The 21,372-nt window shown below is 43.3% G+C and overlaps 1 protein-coding gene across 26 annotated transcripts in view; it reads right to left on the reverse strand.

Annotated features, from left to right (window-relative positions):
* The window catches only part of NRXN3 (neurexin 3), a 1,600,055-nt gene that overhangs the window by 807,604 nt on the left and 771,079 nt on the right, over positions 1-21,372 (reverse strand). For all 26 annotated transcript variants that reach the window (XM_046009334.1, XM_046009311.1, XM_046009316.1 and 23 more), the window contains 3 exons: positions 13,748-14,129; positions 12,519-12,709; positions 11,295-11,468 (listed from right to left, as the gene is read on the reverse strand). In XM_046009334.1, coding sequence (XP_045865290.1) covers positions 11,295-11,468; positions 12,519-12,709; positions 13,748-14,129 — 747 coding nt within the window. The remainder of the gene's footprint in view (positions 1-11,294; positions 11,469-12,518; positions 12,710-13,747; positions 14,130-21,372) is intronic.

Genomic DNA, 21,372 nt, shown 5'->3' on the forward strand with positions numbered 1-21,372 from the left:
ACTAAACAAGTCCTCAGTGAGGGTGGTACTTTGGTTTCTAACTCCCTGCTCTGTTTTCAGTTCACAGAAAAGCATCAGGTTGTGTCTTTTCTTTCTCAGATGATACCTCTGATAGCTGCCACAAACTCCCCACCACTCTGCTTGAATTTGGGATTTTTTTTTTCTCTTCAAGAACTGTCCCAGTCATTTCATGCCTGTTATTGCTAAAACCCACCTCTGGGTACATGCAAACGGATTCGGTCAACTCCTCTTCACGGTCTAGGAAATCAAAAGTTGACAGACTGTCTTTTACGACTTGCAGGCCCTTGAGATAGAAGTGCCGCCTGAAGGATAGCACAGTCTAGAAGAGTGTATTTTCCCTCTGTTAGTACCCAAGTAAGACTCAACCAAGCCTATGTCTCGAACATCCCAATTTATAATAAATGTCGCTAAACCAGCACCAGCTAGTCTTGGCCATATAGGGGTTAGGGGGGGCGCTTGGTGACCAGGGGAGAACATCTGTTTTGATGCCCTACAGCCATTTATCCTAAAGGGTCAAGGCTGGTAGCCCCGTGGTAGGCACCAGGCAAGGCTGGCTTAATAAAACTCATCGTCTAATTGCAAAGCAGGAGGTATTTGTCAAAGGATTCAGAATGCATGCTCGAACCCTAGAATGGGGAAACTTCATCACAGTGGACCCTTGTGCCAAGCAAAGGGCTTGTCCATCCCTCCCAAGCACAGCTACTGTGGGAGGAGCCCTGTGAGGGCTGCCAGGGACTCTCCAGAGAGCTCTTCTCTGCCATCTGCAACTTGACTTTCCACTCCTGATACATACATAAACTTTTCCACTTTCACATTTTTAAAATTTACATTATTTCATAGAAGAAGAAGGAGTGAGAAGTCATGGAGTGGGAAGGAAGGAAAAAATAGAAAAAGGAAGATTAATCCATACAGATATATATATATGCATGAGTGTGCCTATGTGTATATATATATGCATGAGTGTGCCTATGTGTGCAAGACCCTTATCAGCTTCCTGAGCCACCTGTAGTCCCGCTGCTAAAATACAAGGACTCAAGTATTGAGGCTTCAGGGGCAGTGTCTGTGACATTAGGGATAGCCTACTTAGCTCTGTGTCTTGGTCCCTGCAGCAAAGATCCCTCTGTAGCTCTCAGAGTAACTCTACGTTCACAGCTTTGGGTTGTCCTGCGTTTTCTGAAGATAGTCATTTACAGACAACATAAGATTCATCCTCAGTAATTGGCAGAAACCCAATTCACTTCTATATAATTTTAAAATAAGAAAGCACTGATCCTTAACTGTGTCAAGTGTCCTCCATATAGAGCTAACTGAGAAGCCAATGCTCTAATTCACACTTTACAGAAGATTAAGTAAAGCCAGAGAACGGGGTCCTAAATATTATTATAAAATTTCACTGGAAGGGGCACCTGGGTAGCTCAGGTGGTTAAGTGTCCCACTCCTGGTTTCAGCTCAGGTCATGATCTCTGAGACCTGAGATGGAGCCCCATGTCCAGACAGCTTGGCTCTCTGCTCAGTGGGGAGTCAGCTGGAGATTTTCCCTCTTCCTCTACCCCTCTCCCCACTCACTCATGGGCATGCTCATTCTCTTTCTCAAATAAAATAAATGAAATCTTTAAAAAAAAATTTCACTGACAGAAAGACCTAAGAATAGCTGTATTCCCACGATCTTACTTTTTTGTCTAGAAGGCAAGATCTATGTCTTCCTAATGCTCAGCAAGGCATCAATAATGTTCTTAGCAAGCATGCTCAGGTGTTTACGGTTTCCTCTTCTTGAATGAAGATTCAAAAAAGTCACTTGGTTAGGATGATGAGTGAAAAAGACTCATAATAAAATCCAACATTCTGGAGACGCTGGGGTGGTTTCACGAACACTCCTATTCTTCTCAATCACTCCAGCCCTCTCATCATATACTTAGTATAAAATGAGTCAAGGTGAGCATGGGAATTGGTTGAAACCAACATGCCCTCATGAAGTCTTCATCTCCAATGGCCTTTGACCAGCTCCATGAAGGTAAATATTTAACAACCAGAACAACAACAACAAAAAACCCTGATCTGTAACATTTCTCTAACCTGATTTCCATAGTGTAAAATACTCCCATCTTGGCCAATTTCAAGCCAATATCTGTTACATGATGTCAACCAGCTTGCAAAAATCCTGAACACGCCTGTGCTGGTACCCATTCTAGTACAGCACTGACCTTGACGGTCAATGAACAGCAAAGTATGCACACTTTGTGAGTAAAGTGATTTACACACGTGACACTTGCATGACGATGGAGGGGGGGCATTCGGGCCACCCCTAATGCCTGCCCCTGTTGGGGTACTGGTGAAGGCATGAGAATGGCTAGCATCATATTGCCTTCTTGCTCAACCCACCCTATTTTCAGAGAGTGCCCAAAGGTCACAATGATCAGATCATTTCTTCTTTTTAAGATCATGAACAGCTCATCAAAAAGTCAGTGCTGCCTCAGAAAAATGTAAACTGAGCCCTCCTGTTCTGGTTTTCCTTCTTTTTCTACACTGATGTAGTGGTCCTTCGGGGGTAGTAGAGGGCATTTTTTAAAAAGAGAGAAAAGAGGTTTCAAAGGGCATGCTCAATGAAAGGACGGCTAATTTTAAAAATAGTTTGTTTTAAAGAACATTGTGCAACTATCATCTAGAACATAGTGAAATCGTATTGACATAAACACCATCTACCATAAAGCCATCTAGAGGATGTTCTCAGATACCCTCTGATCACCTGGATAGTGCCTCTGCTTTGGAAATAGACAAGTCCAGACTTGCACCATATGTCACAGTAGAGAAGAGGTCATAGGCTTTAAAACTCAGTTTTACCACTTACTAGCAACGTGAATTTGGGCTAGCCACTTAAATTTTCTGTACCTGAGTTTGTATAATGGGGACAGAAATTATTGGTACTTCACAGGATGTGAGGACTAAATGAGATAATGTATGTAAAGCCCATAAAGTCACCTTGAGGTGGCAAGGTCATGATCATGAGGGAGACACAATATACCAACTTCTTAGCCTGTGCTTACACTAAGTAAACCCTCAGTGAAGGGTATTATCAACTCTGTTGGGGAGGAAAATCAAGTTCTCGGTATTTCAGATGGGGTATAGTTGAACAGGAGTCCAGAAACAAGACAAATTAAGGTAGTAGTTCACAATTGTACACTCTCTTGTAAGAAACCCCTCAGCATACAGTGCGAACGGGGAAAAAGCAAAATCTTTGGGGGAAGTTCTGTTGAATTCAATCTCCATTATTTCTCATAATGCATATCACTTCAGAGAGATTGATTTTTATTGGTTCAAATGCCACATATATATATATATTTTTTTTTTTTTTTACATAAAATACAAAGGAGAATCTACTAGCTTTGGAGAAAACTAAGTGGGAAACCATATTCTTTTTTTTTTTTAATATTTTATTTATTTATTTGACAGGGAGAGATCATAAGTAGATAGAGAGGCAGGCAGAGAGAGAGAGAGGGAAGCAGGCTCCCTGCTGAGCAGAGAGCCCGATGCGGGACTCGATCCCAGGACCCTGAGATCATGACCTGAGCCGAAGGCAGCGGCTTAACCCACTGAGCCACCCAGGCGCCCCGGGAAACCATATTCTTCACAGTAAAAAAATGTTGCAGAATGAAAATTCCCCTTAGAAGTATTTGATGGCAACTCTTATCTAAAACTACTTGAAAGGGTCTTCACGTTTTCAAGGCATCCAAACCTGGTACATTCACTGACTTCCTCAAGATACAAAGCATTCAGAACCAGATCTAATCAATCCTTGGTCTCCCCCCACCTCCCGCCCCAATCCACCTGCCCACCATCTGGGCAGAAGAACAAATTACATTTCTAAAAAAGAACCATTCAACTCCAGAGATGGAACCTGTTTAGGAGAATTACAGTGCAAAGTGGGGAGAACATATTCTTATTAATCATCTAACCCAATAAAAAGCTATTCTTAGATTTCTTAGCGTTTATAACTCATCTGCTTCATTCTCAACAGGTCTAACTTAATGTTTCTCTGATAGTCAAACAGCTCTTTCCTTATTAGACAGCTTTTTAGGGGATCTCTTCAGGAAAACCCCTCTTACAATAAAAAGGATTTCTAAAATAGCTTCTAAAATGTCCCTCGATATTGTCACTCTCTTCAAGGTACCCTGAAATTCTAGGGGCTGTACTTCTCAGCAGGGTAACACTTCCCACCCTGTGTGCCTCAACGGAGCCCCTACTCCCACTCCTCACCTGGAAGGAGGCAAAGTGTGGCCTGACCTAGGGCCACCCATGAAGATCTTCCTTGACACCTTTCGTCATCATGTGTAAATGTACTTGCTATATGAAACAGAGTAACGCAGTTGGGGTGGAAGGGAAATAATCAGGAGAAAAATCCCATTCCTCAGAGGTCTCATCTGGGAGGGAGTTTCAAGCCTCTTCCCTCAACCTTGGAGTATGCTACTTCCCTCCAAACTCTGTTCTCCATTTCCAGTTCCTGTCCTTCCTTTCTATTCTCCACCTGGTGCCGGAGTGATCTTCATAAAATGAAGAGCTAGCCAAGTCTCTGTCCTCCTCACAGTGCCCTCAGGGAAATGCCCGACTCCTCACATGAACACTCTGTCATCACCGACCCCCATCCTACAGCTCCCAGCTTCGTCTTTGATCACATCCTCATATGGGCACTATTTCAACCAACCCGAGCTTCGTGTTGGTCTCAGACTGCCCAAGCTCTCCAATGTGCTTTCACCTCTCATGCACCACAAATATGTCATCCTTCCAACTCAGCTCAAACTCCGCCTGAGAAATATCCCCTGAGCTCCTACCATGACCATCCGGCACAGCCCAGCAGCCCTCCTCCCTGCTCACGCTGCGTGTTCCCTCTCCATTCTAGAAAAGCAGTGTTCACTCTGCATTGTCCACACTGGGCGATCCCATGCCAACTCATGTGTGGTCAGACAGTATCACACCTGTTATCCCAGTGCCTAGCTGGGTGCCTGACACATAGGAATAGCGAGTTCCCATTAAAACTGAACAACACAACCACTGGAAAAGTTCAAATAAGTAAGTAATTAAGTAGTTAAGTAAGTAAGTAAGTAAATAAATAAATAACCATACCCCAAACACAATGATAAGAGGACTCAAGCTATTGACTTTCCAGATTCATCAGGCCACTTCCTAGAGCCCACTATTACAGTTCTTTCTGAATACCATTTACCTTTACATTTCAAACTGTCTCACTTCTTTGTCATATGTTTTTATTGCCTTCACCCTTGATGGTAATTCATACTATCTGTGCCCACAGGTTGCAGCTGAAAAAGCCAGCATGAGTAGTGGTCCAAACCCCAATGTCAGGAGAATAAAAAGTGAAGGAATTTGCATCCTAAAGGTCTTTCACCACAATATGGGGAACCAGTAAGATGATCCAAAATAATGACCAAGAGTAACAGCTCTTGTCACAAACAAAGAGACTCTCTAGTCATTACAAGAGAGGAAGAGAGTTTCGATCTAGGCAGTAACAACATAAAAACCATTCTGATGACTTGACTGATTCTATAAAGGACAACATTAAGATATTCCAAACTATTACGTTCCTAAATCTGTACTATACTTCAGCCAATAATTTTACAAGACACATACCAGCACTCTGTATGATACCTACAAACTATCTTTCCTTTGGATGATAACTTTAAGATCATTTTGTGGCATGGGGAGCCCCTATGTAAAAAGGCCTATGCTAGGTCCTGGGGATTCAAAACTCACCTAGGTCTTACCATGAAGAATAAAGTCTGAGAGGAGATGTCATTCTCTAGTTTGATCTAATAAATCTGATCGCAACAAGCTTTGATATCCTTAGATTGTCTCTTCTTATAGATCAAGCGCTACCCTACCCCCCTCCAGTTACAGAGGGACATGCAGGAGCCCTATTTTGACAATGGAGCAAGTTCCTGAAAAACAACATCCTTCAGTATTACCAAAAGGCCCCTAACACTCTTTCAAATTGAAAGAAAAAAAAAAATGAAATCTATTGTACAGCTACCTAGGATGTCAAAATACTAATCCACTGTCTATTCTTTGAATTCATTTTATTATACATCAGCATATACGCAAGTCTGCCAGGAAAGGATGGAGAAAAAAGTTACAGGAAAGTGACTAGAGAGAGACGTCATGCAGTTGAGGTCTGCCCAAGACATGGATACCTGTACTGGTTACCCACATGACATACAGCAAGTCGCAGCAAAGTCAATGATCATTTAGGGAAAACATAGTGTTTTTAAAGCTACCCTGCTCTTAACCACGTTCAACAATGTTTGCTAGTTGCAAACTCCCAGAACCCATCCGAAGCTCAATCCTTTACCCAACTATCAGCCAAAAGATGCCCAAAATGCCTTCTCGACCTGCTATTCTGAGGCAGGTAGCCTGACACAATGGGACCAGTGGCTCATTACAGACTCTGTAGAAGGAGCAGGGTCTGTGGTAGAGACTCACAGACATCTACCAGGCAGGCATTTGAAAGCGAATTCAGGATAAAACCGACAGACCCTCTACTTCCCCAAGAGTACTTTTTCCTTTAGATCACACAACAGAAAATTAAAGTGCTCAGCCAAAATCCCCAATAGGAAACATAAATCTCTAGAACACTTTAATGACATTAATATCTCCCAAATGCCTAAAAATATTTCTTTAAAATGAGTTAAGAGAAAATGCCCTTCTCATTCATAAAGCCCAAGCACTCAAGTCCTGAGAAGTGACCTCCCTGACCCAGAAAATAATAAATTAAGAACACAACTGGTCTTTTTTTTTTTCTTTCTTTTTCTCTTTCCAAGTATAGTCTTCCTCTGTGGTGAATAAATTAAAAAGAGCCAGCCCATCCACAGCAGCTACGTGGAGAGGCCTGAATCGCTTCCAGAAGTGGGTTGGTAGGCTTGGGAGGAGTCACAGTATGGGACATTGACATCCTAAAATGGAATCATGGTCCCATCCCTAAATAGTCTTGGCATTTGCTATTTTGCATTCACTGATCCGGGTTTCCTGCTGATGTTTCTGAAGAACACAGGGTTCAGCCCCCTCCCCAAAACCAATGCTGTCCAAGAGGTGTGACAGCTTGAAGGCCCTTAAGAAAAAGATGCCAAGGGTGACACAGGGCATCTTTCCATCCAAATTGGCAATGGGAGCAAGAAGCTTCTCTACCTTGCAGGTCAGCTTTGGTCAACGCAACTTTGTTAGCAGAAGAACAGAAAAGGCGAAAACAATAACCAGAGGTTAGTAAGAGGTAGAGTCAACTAGGGTAACATTACAGAATTGAAAATAACAATCAGCATAACCAACATCACTCAAACAGTTCAAATGCTCTACAGGCTCTCCAGAGACAGCACAGATGGGGGATGCGGGGACCCGGGCAGAGCAGGCCTCGTCAGAGCCATGTCAGCTCACGTCAGAGCGGGGGCAGGAAAATACTGGACTTGACAAAGCACAAGCAGGGGTAACCAGAGCCCTCCCACATCCACTCGGCCAACCCCAAGGCACATGGTCCAGGAAAATGATTCTCCATGAGTCAGGATAAGCATCAAGAAGTAAGGAAGAGTGTGTTGCCAGACTGAAAGACACGTGTGCACAGCCAGACCAAGCCCGCAAAGAAACAATTCTGCACATCTAGGGGTTAAAGATGGAAGAGTCAGTCGCTTGGGAGCCTTCCTGGAAAGCCCCTGAAAATGCCACCAGGGAATGTGGCAATCGAACTGGGTCTGTGCGCCAACGTGATTTGGGAACTCCAGAAAGCACAGTTTGTTTGATTGGTAACAATAGAGCCAAACCCAAATGGCTGTGAGCAAAAAGGCACCGAACCAGTGTCCTTTTGATTTATTCATGCCAGTCTCGAAATGAAGCACGTGTGTTTCTCTCAGATGTGTACCATCTGCAACTGTGGGATCGCATCGCCAGCCAACCCATGCCTTGGTCTCTGTAGCAAAGCTGGCCTCAAGACAGAAAGAGATATTTACCAGCTGGGAATAGAACCAGACATCATTTCAAACTTCCTAGCCCAAACTGAGAGGCTGCCAGTCACAGCTAGATGATGGCTGGGGTGTTCAGAAACTGTGCTTAATTTCTGAAGTTATTATACTCTGCATAAAAATTAAAACATGGTTGGAAGTTTTTTCTTTCTTTCTTTCTGAGTATAAACAACTGGCAGACAAAGTAATAGATTAATACATTTTAAAAATAATTTTGGACTCGTTGCCCTTAGCTAGGAGGGGGAAAGTAGTACATTTACTACTTAGAGATCTTGAAATATCATCATCAATAACTCTGATAAGAACATAGGATACATCCTGGCCTGTGTACCCCAGATAGTGAGAATAGAACACATTTACCATCTCTAAGGGATGCAGCTCTTGGTTTTGGGTACTGGGTCCTCATCCCCTCCTGTTCATTATTCTAAATATAGAAATGGTAAATCAGGAAATGTATTCTATTTCCTGGGATTTCCATGCCACACAATACTCAAAGGCGTTCTTGGTACTATACTAGGTACAGAGATTCAGAATGAGAAGGACACCTGTTTGTCGTCTGTCGAAGGTTCTGTCCTCCTCATTTCCCTCCTCGCCATCTACTTCAGCTTCATTTCCACAGAGCCCTAAAAGGCTCCTGGGATCTCTTACAAGGGCTTATTCACATGGTGTAAACTTCCAATGACAGTAATTTATGCCTTAACCCACTTTTTGGCCATTTTTCCTGGCCACTTAGGCTAATTATCCAAGTCATCTGTGTACAATAAACAAGGACCTCCTTCCCTCCTCACTCATCCCCCACTTCATCCCAACCGGTGGGGCGGTCGTAATGCTCCGTGGGCAATCATCGCAATTATCTCCATGGCAATAGAGTGCACGGTTATTAGGCTCATGGGACTCGCCGTAGATTCGGATGGAAGAAGCATCGAGTCCCAATATCCGGGGCTGAACAATCACCCATACTCAGAGCAAGGTCGGACCCCTCTGTAATGCATGTGATGAGTCACGCCAAGCCGCACACAGAGATGGAGGTAGGGATGGGACCATTTTCCCCAATTTGATGGGTAATTTCCTTGTGCTAATGCTCTCACTGCTTCTCTTCAAGTTCTCTTGAGTGGACTCCATAATCCACTCTTCTGAAGTTCTATCTCCAGCAATTCTAGCTCCTTACAGCCCAACTTTTAATTCTCTGTAGAACTCTGCTTCTGATGCAGCAGGCCACAGACCCATGCAGCTCCTGAGCCCAGGAAAGGTATACAGTCTGAATTGAGGTGTGCTACGAGTATAAAGCACACACTCAGTTCTGAAGGCTTAGCGTGAAAAAAAAAAAGAATGTGAAATGTTTTGTTGATAATTTTATATCATTGCATGCTGAAATGATAATATTCTGGATATACCTGGTTTAGTGATATGTAAAATCAAAATTAACTTTACATGTTCCTTTCTATCTTTGTTACATGTAGCTAGTATACTAGGAGATTTAAAATTACATATGTGACTCACATTATATTTCTATCAAGCAACATAACTATAGAGTTAATGGGTGATTCCTGTTGATTTGTAAATCTGGAAAACGGCTGACATGGTAAGAATATTTCACATCTGAAGAGTCTTTTATGCTTTTTAACACATGCTTTTGTGTTTTAACTCAATCCGATTAATTACTGAAGGATAACTGGAATTTCTGTCATTCCACAATCTTTGAAACGGAGATATTCAATTTAATTCCCCCGTGTTACCCTTATTTCAGCACTGCCCTTGATGCCTGAAAGAATTAAGAGCAAGCCAAGAAGACAAAAATTCTTGATTTGAACGACATAGTGCATTTTCAGGAAAAGAAAGCAAAGCGGCTCCTTTAAGTGCACACTGATTCACAGCCTCCAGTCCTCCCACGGACACAGACCATATCTGGCCCACTGGGTGGAAGACAGACTCCCAGTTAAAGGCAAACTGGAGTGGGTTACGGGAACAACCAGTCTTACTTCTAGTCCATGTGGGAAGCTGACTCTTAGGCAAAGGGAAATGACTTCCATACCACACATCAGCTTGTGAAGTTGCCAGGAAGCCTTTATAAAAATGCGCAAGTGAACCCAGGTGAAAGCTGGTCAGGAACAGGGGCAAAACGCGAAGTTAAAGACTTAGGAGATGAGTGAACGGGTCCGGTGCAGTAAATCAATGGGATAGAAAAAAACAAAACGGGTAAATTGCACAACCAGACAAAGGAATGCATAGATTCTGCTGACTGGTCAGACACCTTCGACTTACAAGCCCAGGAAGGGTCACCTGCTTGGCCTACCCAGGCCCCAGGGGAAAGCCTGAAAACTGCTCACTGCTGCCCTCTGCTGGTTAAACTAGATGGTTTTTGTTGTAAAACCTGGGCTCAAGAAGACCTGTAAAATTCAGATAGTAACTTAAGAGACAGAAGATCATCGACGCAACAGGCTGATGTTGTGCGACACTGAACGGCATGCAATGTTATTAGCTGTCTCCCATAAGATCACATTTGTAAAGGATAATCTTACTGTTTATTGAGTACCTACCGTGTTCCTACTAGGCATTTTACATACAGCTCTGATTCACACAGCTTACCTTCCAAGGCAGTTTTTATTGCCCCACTTTGCAGTTGAGGAGGATAGAGCTCAGAGAGGTTAAGTGACTTGCCAAATGTCACACAGTGAACAAGAGTTACTACCTGGATCTACATCCAAGTCTTTCTAACATCAACATCCATGCTGTTTCATGACATCACACTGACTGACTGAACTGCCTAGGAATGCCTGACATTTAGTAAGTTCTCAATAAATGTCAGTTCCCTTCCCTCGTCATGGCGTTCTGACATCATTTTCCTACCACCTGCTGTGTTTGCATTAAATGCTGCAGTCGTTCTTACATTATTTCATTCATGGTGACACCCACATAAAAGACTCTAGTATACCTCCCGATGTATAAAAATATAAATAAAAACCGTGACTGCCCTTTCAGCCATGCTGGAAGCAAAGGTACAGGTCAGGAAGAGTCTGATGTCAATGCCAGGGAAGGTCCTCTACTGGCAAGTAGATGATACCGAGAAGACATCTGCCAACATACATTCCCAGAGTCTGTGGCCCATGTCTTGACATACTGAACCAGGGACAGGAGGACACCAATGATGATGCAATGTCAGATGGCAAATGGGAAGGAGAGAGGACTGGGAAACAGTAAGGAAGCACTGGCAGAGGGCTTGGTGCTTGCATCCAGGCTGTGACTTAACAAGTAAAAAGGTTGTACCTTCGCAGCCACGCTCGATCTGTCCACTCCGATGGAGGGCATCATTGATGAGGTCTGGCAGACGCCCGTTCAAGTCCACAGATGCCAGACAGCCCTGGAAGCCATCCCGGGAAGCCACCAGCTTGGGAAGGTTGCTGTACATGCCTTGGGCCAGACCCGCCATGTAGAGGTCACCTGGACAGGAAAGCGAGTAGAGAGAGCTGATGAGTAAAGGGTAGGGAAACCAGACTCAGCTAAAGCCAAGGCACAGCAGACGATTTCATAGGTAATGGTGACAGAGCTGGGCGAGAGGGAGGGAAATGGCATAAACAACTAATTACCGGAGTCCCTCCAGTGTAGAAAGAAGAAACTCACATTGCTTATGTCATTCATTTTCTACGTGCCATCTCACAAATTTTCACTGCCATATCCAGTCCATGAGGTAGATACTGTTCCCATTTTATGATGAAGTAAAGATTAACAAGATTTCCAACAAAACAACCATTTACCGAGTGCTTTTTACGGGCTTGTTACCAATACTATGTGGAGGATTTTACAGACATTATCCCATCAAAACTTGTAACAGCCCATAAAGGTAGTAACAATTATTGTCCTCATTTTGCAAAAAAAGTATAGAGAAGCTGAACAAGGCTAAGAAATTTTAGCAAAGTCACCCCGGCAGTAAGTGATTCAGCTGCGATTTCAGAACTGTACCGCCTCCTCTGTATTAGGACGTCCCCGCCTGCTGACATAACATCACCTCACAGTCAGCCCCCGCGTGCCTGAGCTTTACAGAGAAAATGAACCATCCCTCGAGGAGCGGCTTAAGTAAAAACTGCATTTTGGTATCATTTAATGTTGTTAAAATAGGATATGCATGAGGTCTCAAATATGCCTGGGGCCCCTAATCCGCAGTTTGTCTCTGCGGACAGCCCTTCAGTTATAAGACATGCTCTAAAGGGGCCCAGGTGGCTCAGTCGGTTAAACGTCTGACCTTTGGTTTCGCCTCAGTCTGTGATCTCTGGTTCATGATCTCAGAGTCATGATCTCGGGATCCATGACATGGAGGGTGGTGCTGGACTCCACGCTTAGCAGGGAATCGGCTTGGGATTCTCTCCCTCTGTGCCATCCCCCTACACTTGCACATTCTCACTCTCTCTCAAATAAATAAATAAATCTTAACAAACAAAAAACAAAAACAAAAAGAAATGCTCTACAAAGGATAAACTACTTTGTAAGGTTTACCTTTCAAATCCAGATTTTTGGCCCCGTTGATAACCTGAGTGACCACCTTGGTGTCCACTTTCAAGCTGTGGGTGTTACTATTGTCCCGGGTGATGACGACATTGTGCCACTGGTTGTCATTCAGGGGGCGGTCACTGTTGCCTTTGATCACGTTGGGACCATTCCCAAGGTCAAACACGTAGTGTATGTACCTGTGAGTAACAACCACCACCCCATGAGTGGAGATGCCCTCAAGTGGGTGAACAGCACCGTGCAGATAACGGAGCCTGAGGGCTTCCCGTCCCCCACGCAAGCTGGCATCATGCAGGAATAATTACGGTTTGATCTAGGATTCCAAGAAGAGTCATAGCCTGTTCCGTCAGACTTCACTTTAATTCCACACTTAAAAGGTTCATTTCTTTCCCACAATTTAAAAATCCAGAGCCTCAAAGTAGTACAGGTGGTACATCCTCAACCACTAGGGGGCGGCATTTAAATTCAGTAGATTGTGGATCTGGTTTTGGGGGGTTTGTTCTAGTTTTTGTTTTTATTATTTTCCAACACATGGTAGTAAAATATCTTGCAGAAAGAATAGTGTTTCAAACTGCGCATATAGGGGCACCTGGGTGGCTCAGTGGGTTAAAGTCTCTGTCTTCGGCTCGAGTCGTGATCCCAGGGTCCTGGGATCAAGTCCTGCATCGGACTCTCTGCTCAGCAGGTAGCCTGCTTCCTCCTCTCTCTCTGCCTGCCTCTCTGCCTACTTGTGATCTCTGTCTGTCAAATAAATAAATAAAATCTTTTAAAAAAATGCACATATATGGGCTAATGGCAGTGCTGAAAATATATGTATTTCATTCCTTCCTATAGATCTGATGGTTGCAGAAAGCACTGCCCGGGGGGCACTATATAGAGGATATATACTCTATCCTCCTTTTGAAGAAAAAAAAAAAAAAAAAAGAGGTCATTTTTGCAAAAATGACCTTCTTTCCTAGAGGTTTAAAGGACTATATTTCATAGTAAAAATTCTGGTAGGATTGGGTTAGTGGAAAAGATCTTTAAATAAACTAATGAATTGCTCCTCCTTCCAGCCCTAACCATTACATAGACTGTTTTTCATCAACGAGGAGGAGAGCAGGTATTGGGAAGAGAGGGTAGGGAGCGGAACGGACACTTTTTTTTCACGTCCACATGTTAGGTCGAGCTTGAGCTGACCTTGAGCTGGTATAAACGGTGTGATCTCTTCCACTTACCCCTTGACCAGTTCAACTGCAATGAAGTCATTGCCGTCGCCGCTGTTGAAAAGAATGAAGCCGTCAGCTGAGGTGGTCTTGAACTGGAAGAAGAGGTGCATGGAGGTATAGGCCTGGAGCGTGGCCAGGCTCAGGTAGCTGCTCTTGGTCTTGAAGGTGACGGGGTCAGCGATAATGTTCCTCAGCCCAAAACGAGCCTTCAGTTCACAGTAATCGATGTCGCCATTTTTGCACAGGTCAATGTAGAGCAGGCCATTGAACATGAGGCTCTGTAAGTGGCCAATGAAACTGGACGGGACGACGGAGATGTAACGTTTCTCTGTCATGATTCCGGTCTCAATATTGTGGAATTCCAAGCGGGTATGGTCCCCCACCATCGTACCTATGAATGTCATAGAGGAGATACACACAAGTTATTGTGTTTTGTCACAGCAGACTTACTGGATCTTTTACGTTTACATTTAGTTCCAGGAAACAAAATGCTCCATAAAGTACAGAGCCGAGGAAACCTCGGTCAGAGGGTGGACTCCTGGCCGGGCACCAGTTCTGTGCACTGCGGCCCGTGTTCTCCATGCAGCTGCTCAGAATGTCCCAGAATGTAAAAGAGAATATGAGATCCTGGATAACTCAGGTTAAAGGATAAAACGATTCGTTTTCTCCATTCAGGAAACAATTGGGTATGAATGCACACTATAAGAAAAAGAAGTCTTAATTGCCCCAAACCTTGTAAAGATACAACAAACAAGCATGGAGCATTCACCACCAAATACTTCGTGATGTAGTAATTCACCATCTAGTACTTGTGGAAAGATTCTATGGTAGAACATGGGTTCATTTATTTCTGACCAGCAACTGTTGCTTTGTCTGGTAACACCCGCAATTTCCCCTTACGAAGCTACTCTCCTTATTTTACCTTAAAACCATCTGGGCTGGCTGAAGCTGATCCTAACCCAGCTCTTGAAGTCATCAGCTTACCCAGCCTGGACCATCCAACGTTAATTTATCCCCTTAGCCACAGAGTATAGTCTATGGACTAACAAGGTTGTCTGCAAACTTTAGCACACCCCTGAATCACATGGACGGCTTCCTAATACACCATTTCCTGTGCCCCACCCTCAGAATTTATCATCCAAAAGTCTGGGGTGTGGCCTGAGAACATGCATTTCTATTACATTCCAAGGTGATGCTTATGGAACTGTTCTAGGGACCACCCTTAGAACCAAGGGATCAGCAGGAACATAAGCTAGAGTATTTGGTAGTCACTCAGTAATTAAGTCTAGTAACATTCAGCTTCAGGGTTTTTGCTAGACTATGAGAGAGGCATTCTTTGTAAACAAGGCTTGTTGAAGGGGTAAGAAGAAAGCTCAGAGCTGCTGGAAACTGTGTGATAACCACAGAGATTGCTTGAGGAGAAAGCCAACCCAGAAGCCAACCACAAAATGTAGGGAAACAGTTTCTCCAGAATGGTACCGTTTGAAGGTCCGGATTCAGCAGCCAAACCCAGACTTTTAAAAACTAGATAGCAATAGATTCCCTTCTGTGCTTCAAGCACTTAAGATGGGTGTCTGACATTTGCAACTAAAGGATCTCCAGCTGCTACAATGAACCAGTAGACCTTTCATGACCTGGCTTACCTAGAAGAAGTGAATGACCAGGGCAGGGGGTCATGAAGGGGGCTTGAAATAAATACAAGAGAGAATGGAAATTTTAATAACAAAGTCAAGGAAACGGGGCATTAGTATGGTCAGAGTAGAAGGTGGCCCCCCCAACATTTATATGGACAAATCATTATAATTTAACCAACCATGTCCTGAGGATACCCCAGTGCTGAAGGAAGGACAGGAGAATCCCTCCTCCTGCCCTGTCCTGTTGTCTCCATCCACACTGAAGAAACTCCACTAGCAAGGCACTCCTAGCATCTCTACTCCCTCTGTTACAGCTTTCCAGAGGTAAAGGAGTGAGATAATCTGGAAGATTAAAGAAATTCTACCGAGAAACTGTATTTCCACAGTTTAGCCCCTGGCACTTCCTGTTTCTCTCTAGGGGAGCGACCTGTCTTTAAGAAACCCCAGTGTACGCCCACCCAACCCACAGCACCGGCGTTAGAGGAGCAAGTCTTGCTTCAGTGGAGCAAGTCTTGAATTAGGACCTAAGCCCTGAATGAAATTCAGTAGGTGTTAACCACAGTTTTCCATAACAGTGTTTCCACTAGCAAAGACAATACTTGACTTTTACCAGCCTTGCATTTGTTTTGTTTTGTTGTTTTGTTGTTGTTGTTGTTTTTCCTCTATTGGTATTGGTGTAGAATTAAGGTAGCAGGAAAAAAATAGAGAGAGAGAGGAAGGGATTGTATTTTCTCAGGTCCCTGAAACTTCAGTAACTGAAAGAACCAACCAGATCTCACCTTCAGATGTTCAGTATTAATGTGATTTCTCTGAGACCTGATGCAGGGAACTGTTTATAAGCACAAAAATCAGATTTACGTTTTATGAGCTTCTATGTGGTGTTTTGACAACTAGTGACAAATCATTCACTTAACATAAGCAAAAGCACATAATGGTATTGGTTAAATTAAAGATAAAATTGTAATAGAACAGAAATAAAAAATGTAACATAAATCTGCTAACAACTGAATAGGAGAACTACTGTGTAAAATTACTTAGTATCAAAAATCGGACTGGTCATGAAAATGAAAACTAGCACAACCTAAACTCACATGCCCTAGAACAGGGAAGTGACTGAAACAAATATTCACAGTCGATTAGCCTATAGCTGTTCACACAGGGCTGAGACTGGGGCCGGAGAATGATGGGGAGGAGAAATGAGAGCCAATCTCCTTGGGGACCCAGGAACTAAACCATGATGATGCTGGGGGCCATGCTAATTGTTATAGCAGCAATGGCCACGGTCGCCAAACTGTGGAAAGAACCAAGATGCCCTTCAATGGACGAATGGATAAGGAAGATGTGGTCCATATACACGATGGAGTATTATGCCTCCATCAGAAAGGATGAATACCCAACTTTTGTAGCAACATGGACGGGACTGGAAGAGATTATGCTGAGTGAAATAAGTCAAGCAGAGAGAGTCAATTATCATATGGTTTCACTTATTTGTGGAGCATAACAAATAACATGGAGGACATAGGGAAATGGAGAGGAGAAGGGAGTTGAGGGAAATTGGAAAGGGAGATGAACCATGAGAGACTATGGACTCTGAAAAACAACCTGAGGGTTTTGAAGGGGCTGGGGGTGGGAGGTTGGGAAACCAGGTGGTGGGTAATAGGGAGGGCACGTATTGCATGGAGCACTGGGTGTGGTGCAAAAACAATGAATACTGTTACGCTGAAAATAAAATATATATTAAAAAAAAAGAAGAAGAAGGAGAAGGAGGAGAAGGAAGAGAAAGAGAGGGGAGGGGTAGGAGGAAGAGACAACCAGCAATGAGAACTAAGAAGTAATAAAGGGGTGATCCTTGGTGAAAACTGGGATTCCAAAAGAAACCAGAAAAGGCAATTTTAAAGTCAACTGGGAGCTTTTAGAAAAATTATAGATAAATTGGACTCTACAGTTGAAGGGTTAGGAAATTCTGCTCACTAGAAAATGGATTTTTTAAAGCAACAAAATCAGGGTGCCTGGGTGGCTCAGTGGGTTAAAGCCTCTGCCTTCAGCTTGGGTCATGATCTCAGGGTCCAAGGATTGAGTCCCACATCGGGCTCTCTGCCAGCAGGGAGCCTGCCTCCCCCCCACCCCTCTGCCTGCCTCTCTGCCTACTTGTGATCTCTCTCTGTGCCAAATAAATAGAAAAATAAATAAAATCTTAAAACATAAATAAATAAGCAACAAAATCATGTACAGTGTTGACAGAGAGAAGAGATTGAAGAAGGATAAGAGGAAGGAAACTAACTATGGAATTTTAGAGCATGGCCCATGGACACGGACTGATTTAAGGTTTTAGGATGAGTCCCAGAGCCTCAACTAGAAGTTGCCGTGGGGGTGGGGGAGGGGTGGGCAACATGGGGCCAAATTAGAAAAGGGACTGCTTCTCCAGGTACTAAAGGAACTCAGCTGTGGATGGAGGTCCCCAAAAAAGCATACTATTGCACCTGGAGAAAGCATTAAAGAGATCGCCTGAAGTCTGAACCTTGTGCCAAACCAAGCAAATAAACATATATATATATATATATCTGTGTATCATCTAATCCATATCAGTAACTGGGAATCTTTCCTCATCTCCCCGCAATGTTGTCTATAGACTAAAACTCCCTTCCGCTCAAGGGGCAAATACATACATTTCATAGGAGCTGCTTTCAAATTTCAAAGGGAAGAGGAGTAGTTTGGGAGAAAGATGATTTAAAAAAAAAAAAAAAGCAAGACTGCTGAATATTGTTCATGTGCCAGGCACTGTGCTAGGCACTTCATAACCACCAAATCTCCTTATCACAATCAATAAGTATCATTATCTTGCTTTAGAGAGGAGGGCATGTAGCTCAAAGGTGAAGCCATGTGATCAGAGTTCACACAGGTGCTAAGTGGTCGACCCTCTAACTGAACCCAGGTGAGCTCAGTCCCCAAGCCCCCATCTTAGCTTGTAGCCAACACAGCGGAGAAAACCTCAACTTGTTCCTTACATGATTGTGAGTGGAATTTAAATGGTGCCATTTCTGCTGAAGTTGGTGTGATGGGCTCAAGCTCCTTCCCAGGAGCCAAGCACCATCACGTCCCTCCGTGTAAGTCACGTGTCATACATGCAGCACCTTCCCTAGAACAGCTGTGTTGTCTTGACTCCTACCCTCACATTCACCTCTTAGTTCACTGCTGGTCAACATCAGTTTGCACACCAGCCCTCGCACTGCTAATGTCTGTGGAGAACATAAACCTATAGAAAAGCTGTCCAAGTTTAAGCTGTAACTTTCCTATCAGACATACACTGGATGAGCATATAGGCTCTGAGGCTGCGCCACCTGGGTTAGGCAGCTTTTCTGTGCCTCAGTTTCCCATCTATGAAATAGGTGTGACGTTTTCGGAATTAGCTGTATCAATTCAGAGAAACTACTTAGAACGGTGCCTAGGGCTTAAATCGCTGGCTATTAATTATGCATCACGCTTCTTTTTCTTCTTTCTCTGAAATGCATTAATAATTTTCCAGTATTTCGATTATTTGTCACCCTTTCCTAGAACACAATCTCTTTTTAAGTAGAAACCACTTCTCGCCTCTTCTGTATGTCCTGTAGTGTTGGGCAGAGGGGCCTGATGATAGCAAGCGCCCCTCACATGTCAGGAAGGAGGCCGTATCTGAGACATTTGCTTTGGAGTCAGAGTTTGGATCATTGCCATTTCTACACATGAAGTTCCTCATCAACACTAAAATCTTAGCAAAGAAATAATGGCAAAGACTTAGAGGAGGCCACTTGACCTCCTACGGCTTCCAGACACAGGGAGGGAAGCTAAGAAAATGAAGGCTTATAAAGTTTCAGCAAAGGATGCATATTCTGCCCACAATCCTCCAGTTCTAACACTCCCATACCCTCTCCTCCATAATACCAAAATTTTCCAAAAGTATATGCTGTAAAATGTTCTAATAATAATAATAATAATAAATAATGATGATGAAAGTTCTGGAGTCAAATAAACATGGCAAACACTTTACATGTGATTATTGAGGATTAGCAATGTGTATCAGCACAGTGAATGCTCCAGTCTTTAAGTCTTCACTAAAAGTCTTGCAATAAAGAAGACCACTACATTCTGTTGAACTTAACATTTGCAAACTCCACCTCATCGTGTCTTTTTACTCATGAGAGGAACAAATCTTCCTTGGAAAATGACTTTTTTACAGCTTGTAGGTGCTGTGTAGGGTAAGGGACAGACAAGGAAGTCAGCATGAACCAGAGAAGTCAAAAGAGGGATGAATCTCTGTCATAGCAAGAAGCAGGTAGACTGGGTGGAGTGGCGGGGTCCTGCAGCTTTAGATCCCAGTTCCGAGGAGCATAACCCAAGGGTTTTTTTTTTTTTTTTAATTTACTCGTGATAATAGAAATCCAGCTCAATCTATCAATCCATCAATCTTTATTAACTGTCAACTGAACTTAATACCTTTCCAGGAATACAAGGTATTATAATAAATGAAAACCACCAGGCCAAGGACTATTTCTTTCCTTGCCATTGATTTCTTATGAGTGTGACCTATTCTTTGCATCATTTCTACAAACTAGCTGAAAATTTGACACCCTAGGGGACCTTAAACAGCATGAAAGGGATTACTAAATAAGCCAATAAGACACTACTTAATAACCTGAGGACTGTGTGGTATTTTAGTTTCATTGCCTGATTTTATGACTTCTGTGAGCTAAAATTAAAATTCCCAAACCCATTATCACTGTAAGAAGCAATCCAAGGTTGTAGCTCATAAGCAAAATAGCGCTTTTCTTCTCCCAGATTTCTTTATCCTTATGGCTGCTCTTTTCCATCAGCAGTAAAGCAGGGGATAAGGGTTGAAAATGAAAGAGCTTCATTAATTTCACATATCAAATTACTGAATGACTGGGGCCTTCATGGTGTAGTCCTGCTTTTTAATTATTAGCGGTAAGAGAAAGCACACTTTATAATTACCTTTATTCTAAAGTTTCTATAAAAGAATAATGACCATGGGAGGGAATGCACAGTACTGTACCGTCAGTTCTGCTGTTCTTTATGACTACAGCTTGGAGGGCACACAATTTCCCGGGAAAATAAAGGATTCTCTGCGCGGAGAGATTGGGGCGAGGTCGCCATCTAGTGGCTGCTATTCAAAACATGCGGGCAACACTCGTGGAGCTGCTGGGCTCAGCCCTTAGGCGCAAGTAAGGGATGTAAGATGCGCAGGCTCCCCCGTCTGCCTTAACAGCCCACCGGGATGTCTTGAAAAATTAATTCGGGATGGCTGTGGGTTCTAAACCATATAACCATTTTTACCTCTCGTTGCTTACATTCATTAAGCAAAGCTAAATTACCCTTTCAGACAAGCAGAAGAGTAACCTTACCCCTTACTATGTACACACAACAGGAGAGTTTTGGATACTTACGATGGCTCTGTTTGGGTTCATTTTTAAGGAGAGAGGGGTGAGTGCTGCAGTCTTCACTAAAATGTACTCCTCACCTCACCCTAAGGCATCCCTTTGTATTCTCCCATATCTTTAAACAAACCATTTTCTTAGGATGGATTGTGAAGCCCAGCGATGAGCCTGATTTGATGACGTCACACAGACATGGATTTGGAGCTTAATTACACAGCTCCTTCTAAAGGCCACGTCCTCTTAAGTAAAATAAGAATACTCATTTTGCAAGGCAATGGGGAATTACAGACTTAAGAAGCTGATACATGTAAGACAGTTACCCCAGTATCTAATGCCTACTGGGCACTGGACATATGCCTCCTGCTCTTCTCCTATCCATAGACTCTTCTCATCTCTGCACACACACACACACACACACACACCCCTTCTCTCTCTCTCTCTCTCTCTCTCTCTCTCCTACCTGCACGCTATATACGTGGCTCGCTCTAATTCCAGACTCCAGAAGGATAGCAGTCCAGGCTTATGAATATAAAATTAAATTATAGGACCCCCAAACTGCAGTACCTTTAAA

Source organism: Meles meles, chromosome 6, assembly GCF_922984935.1.
Source record: "Meles meles chromosome 6, mMelMel3.1 paternal haplotype, whole genome shotgun sequence".
Lineage (NCBI taxonomy): Eukaryota > Metazoa > Chordata > Mammalia > Carnivora > Mustelidae > Meles > Meles meles.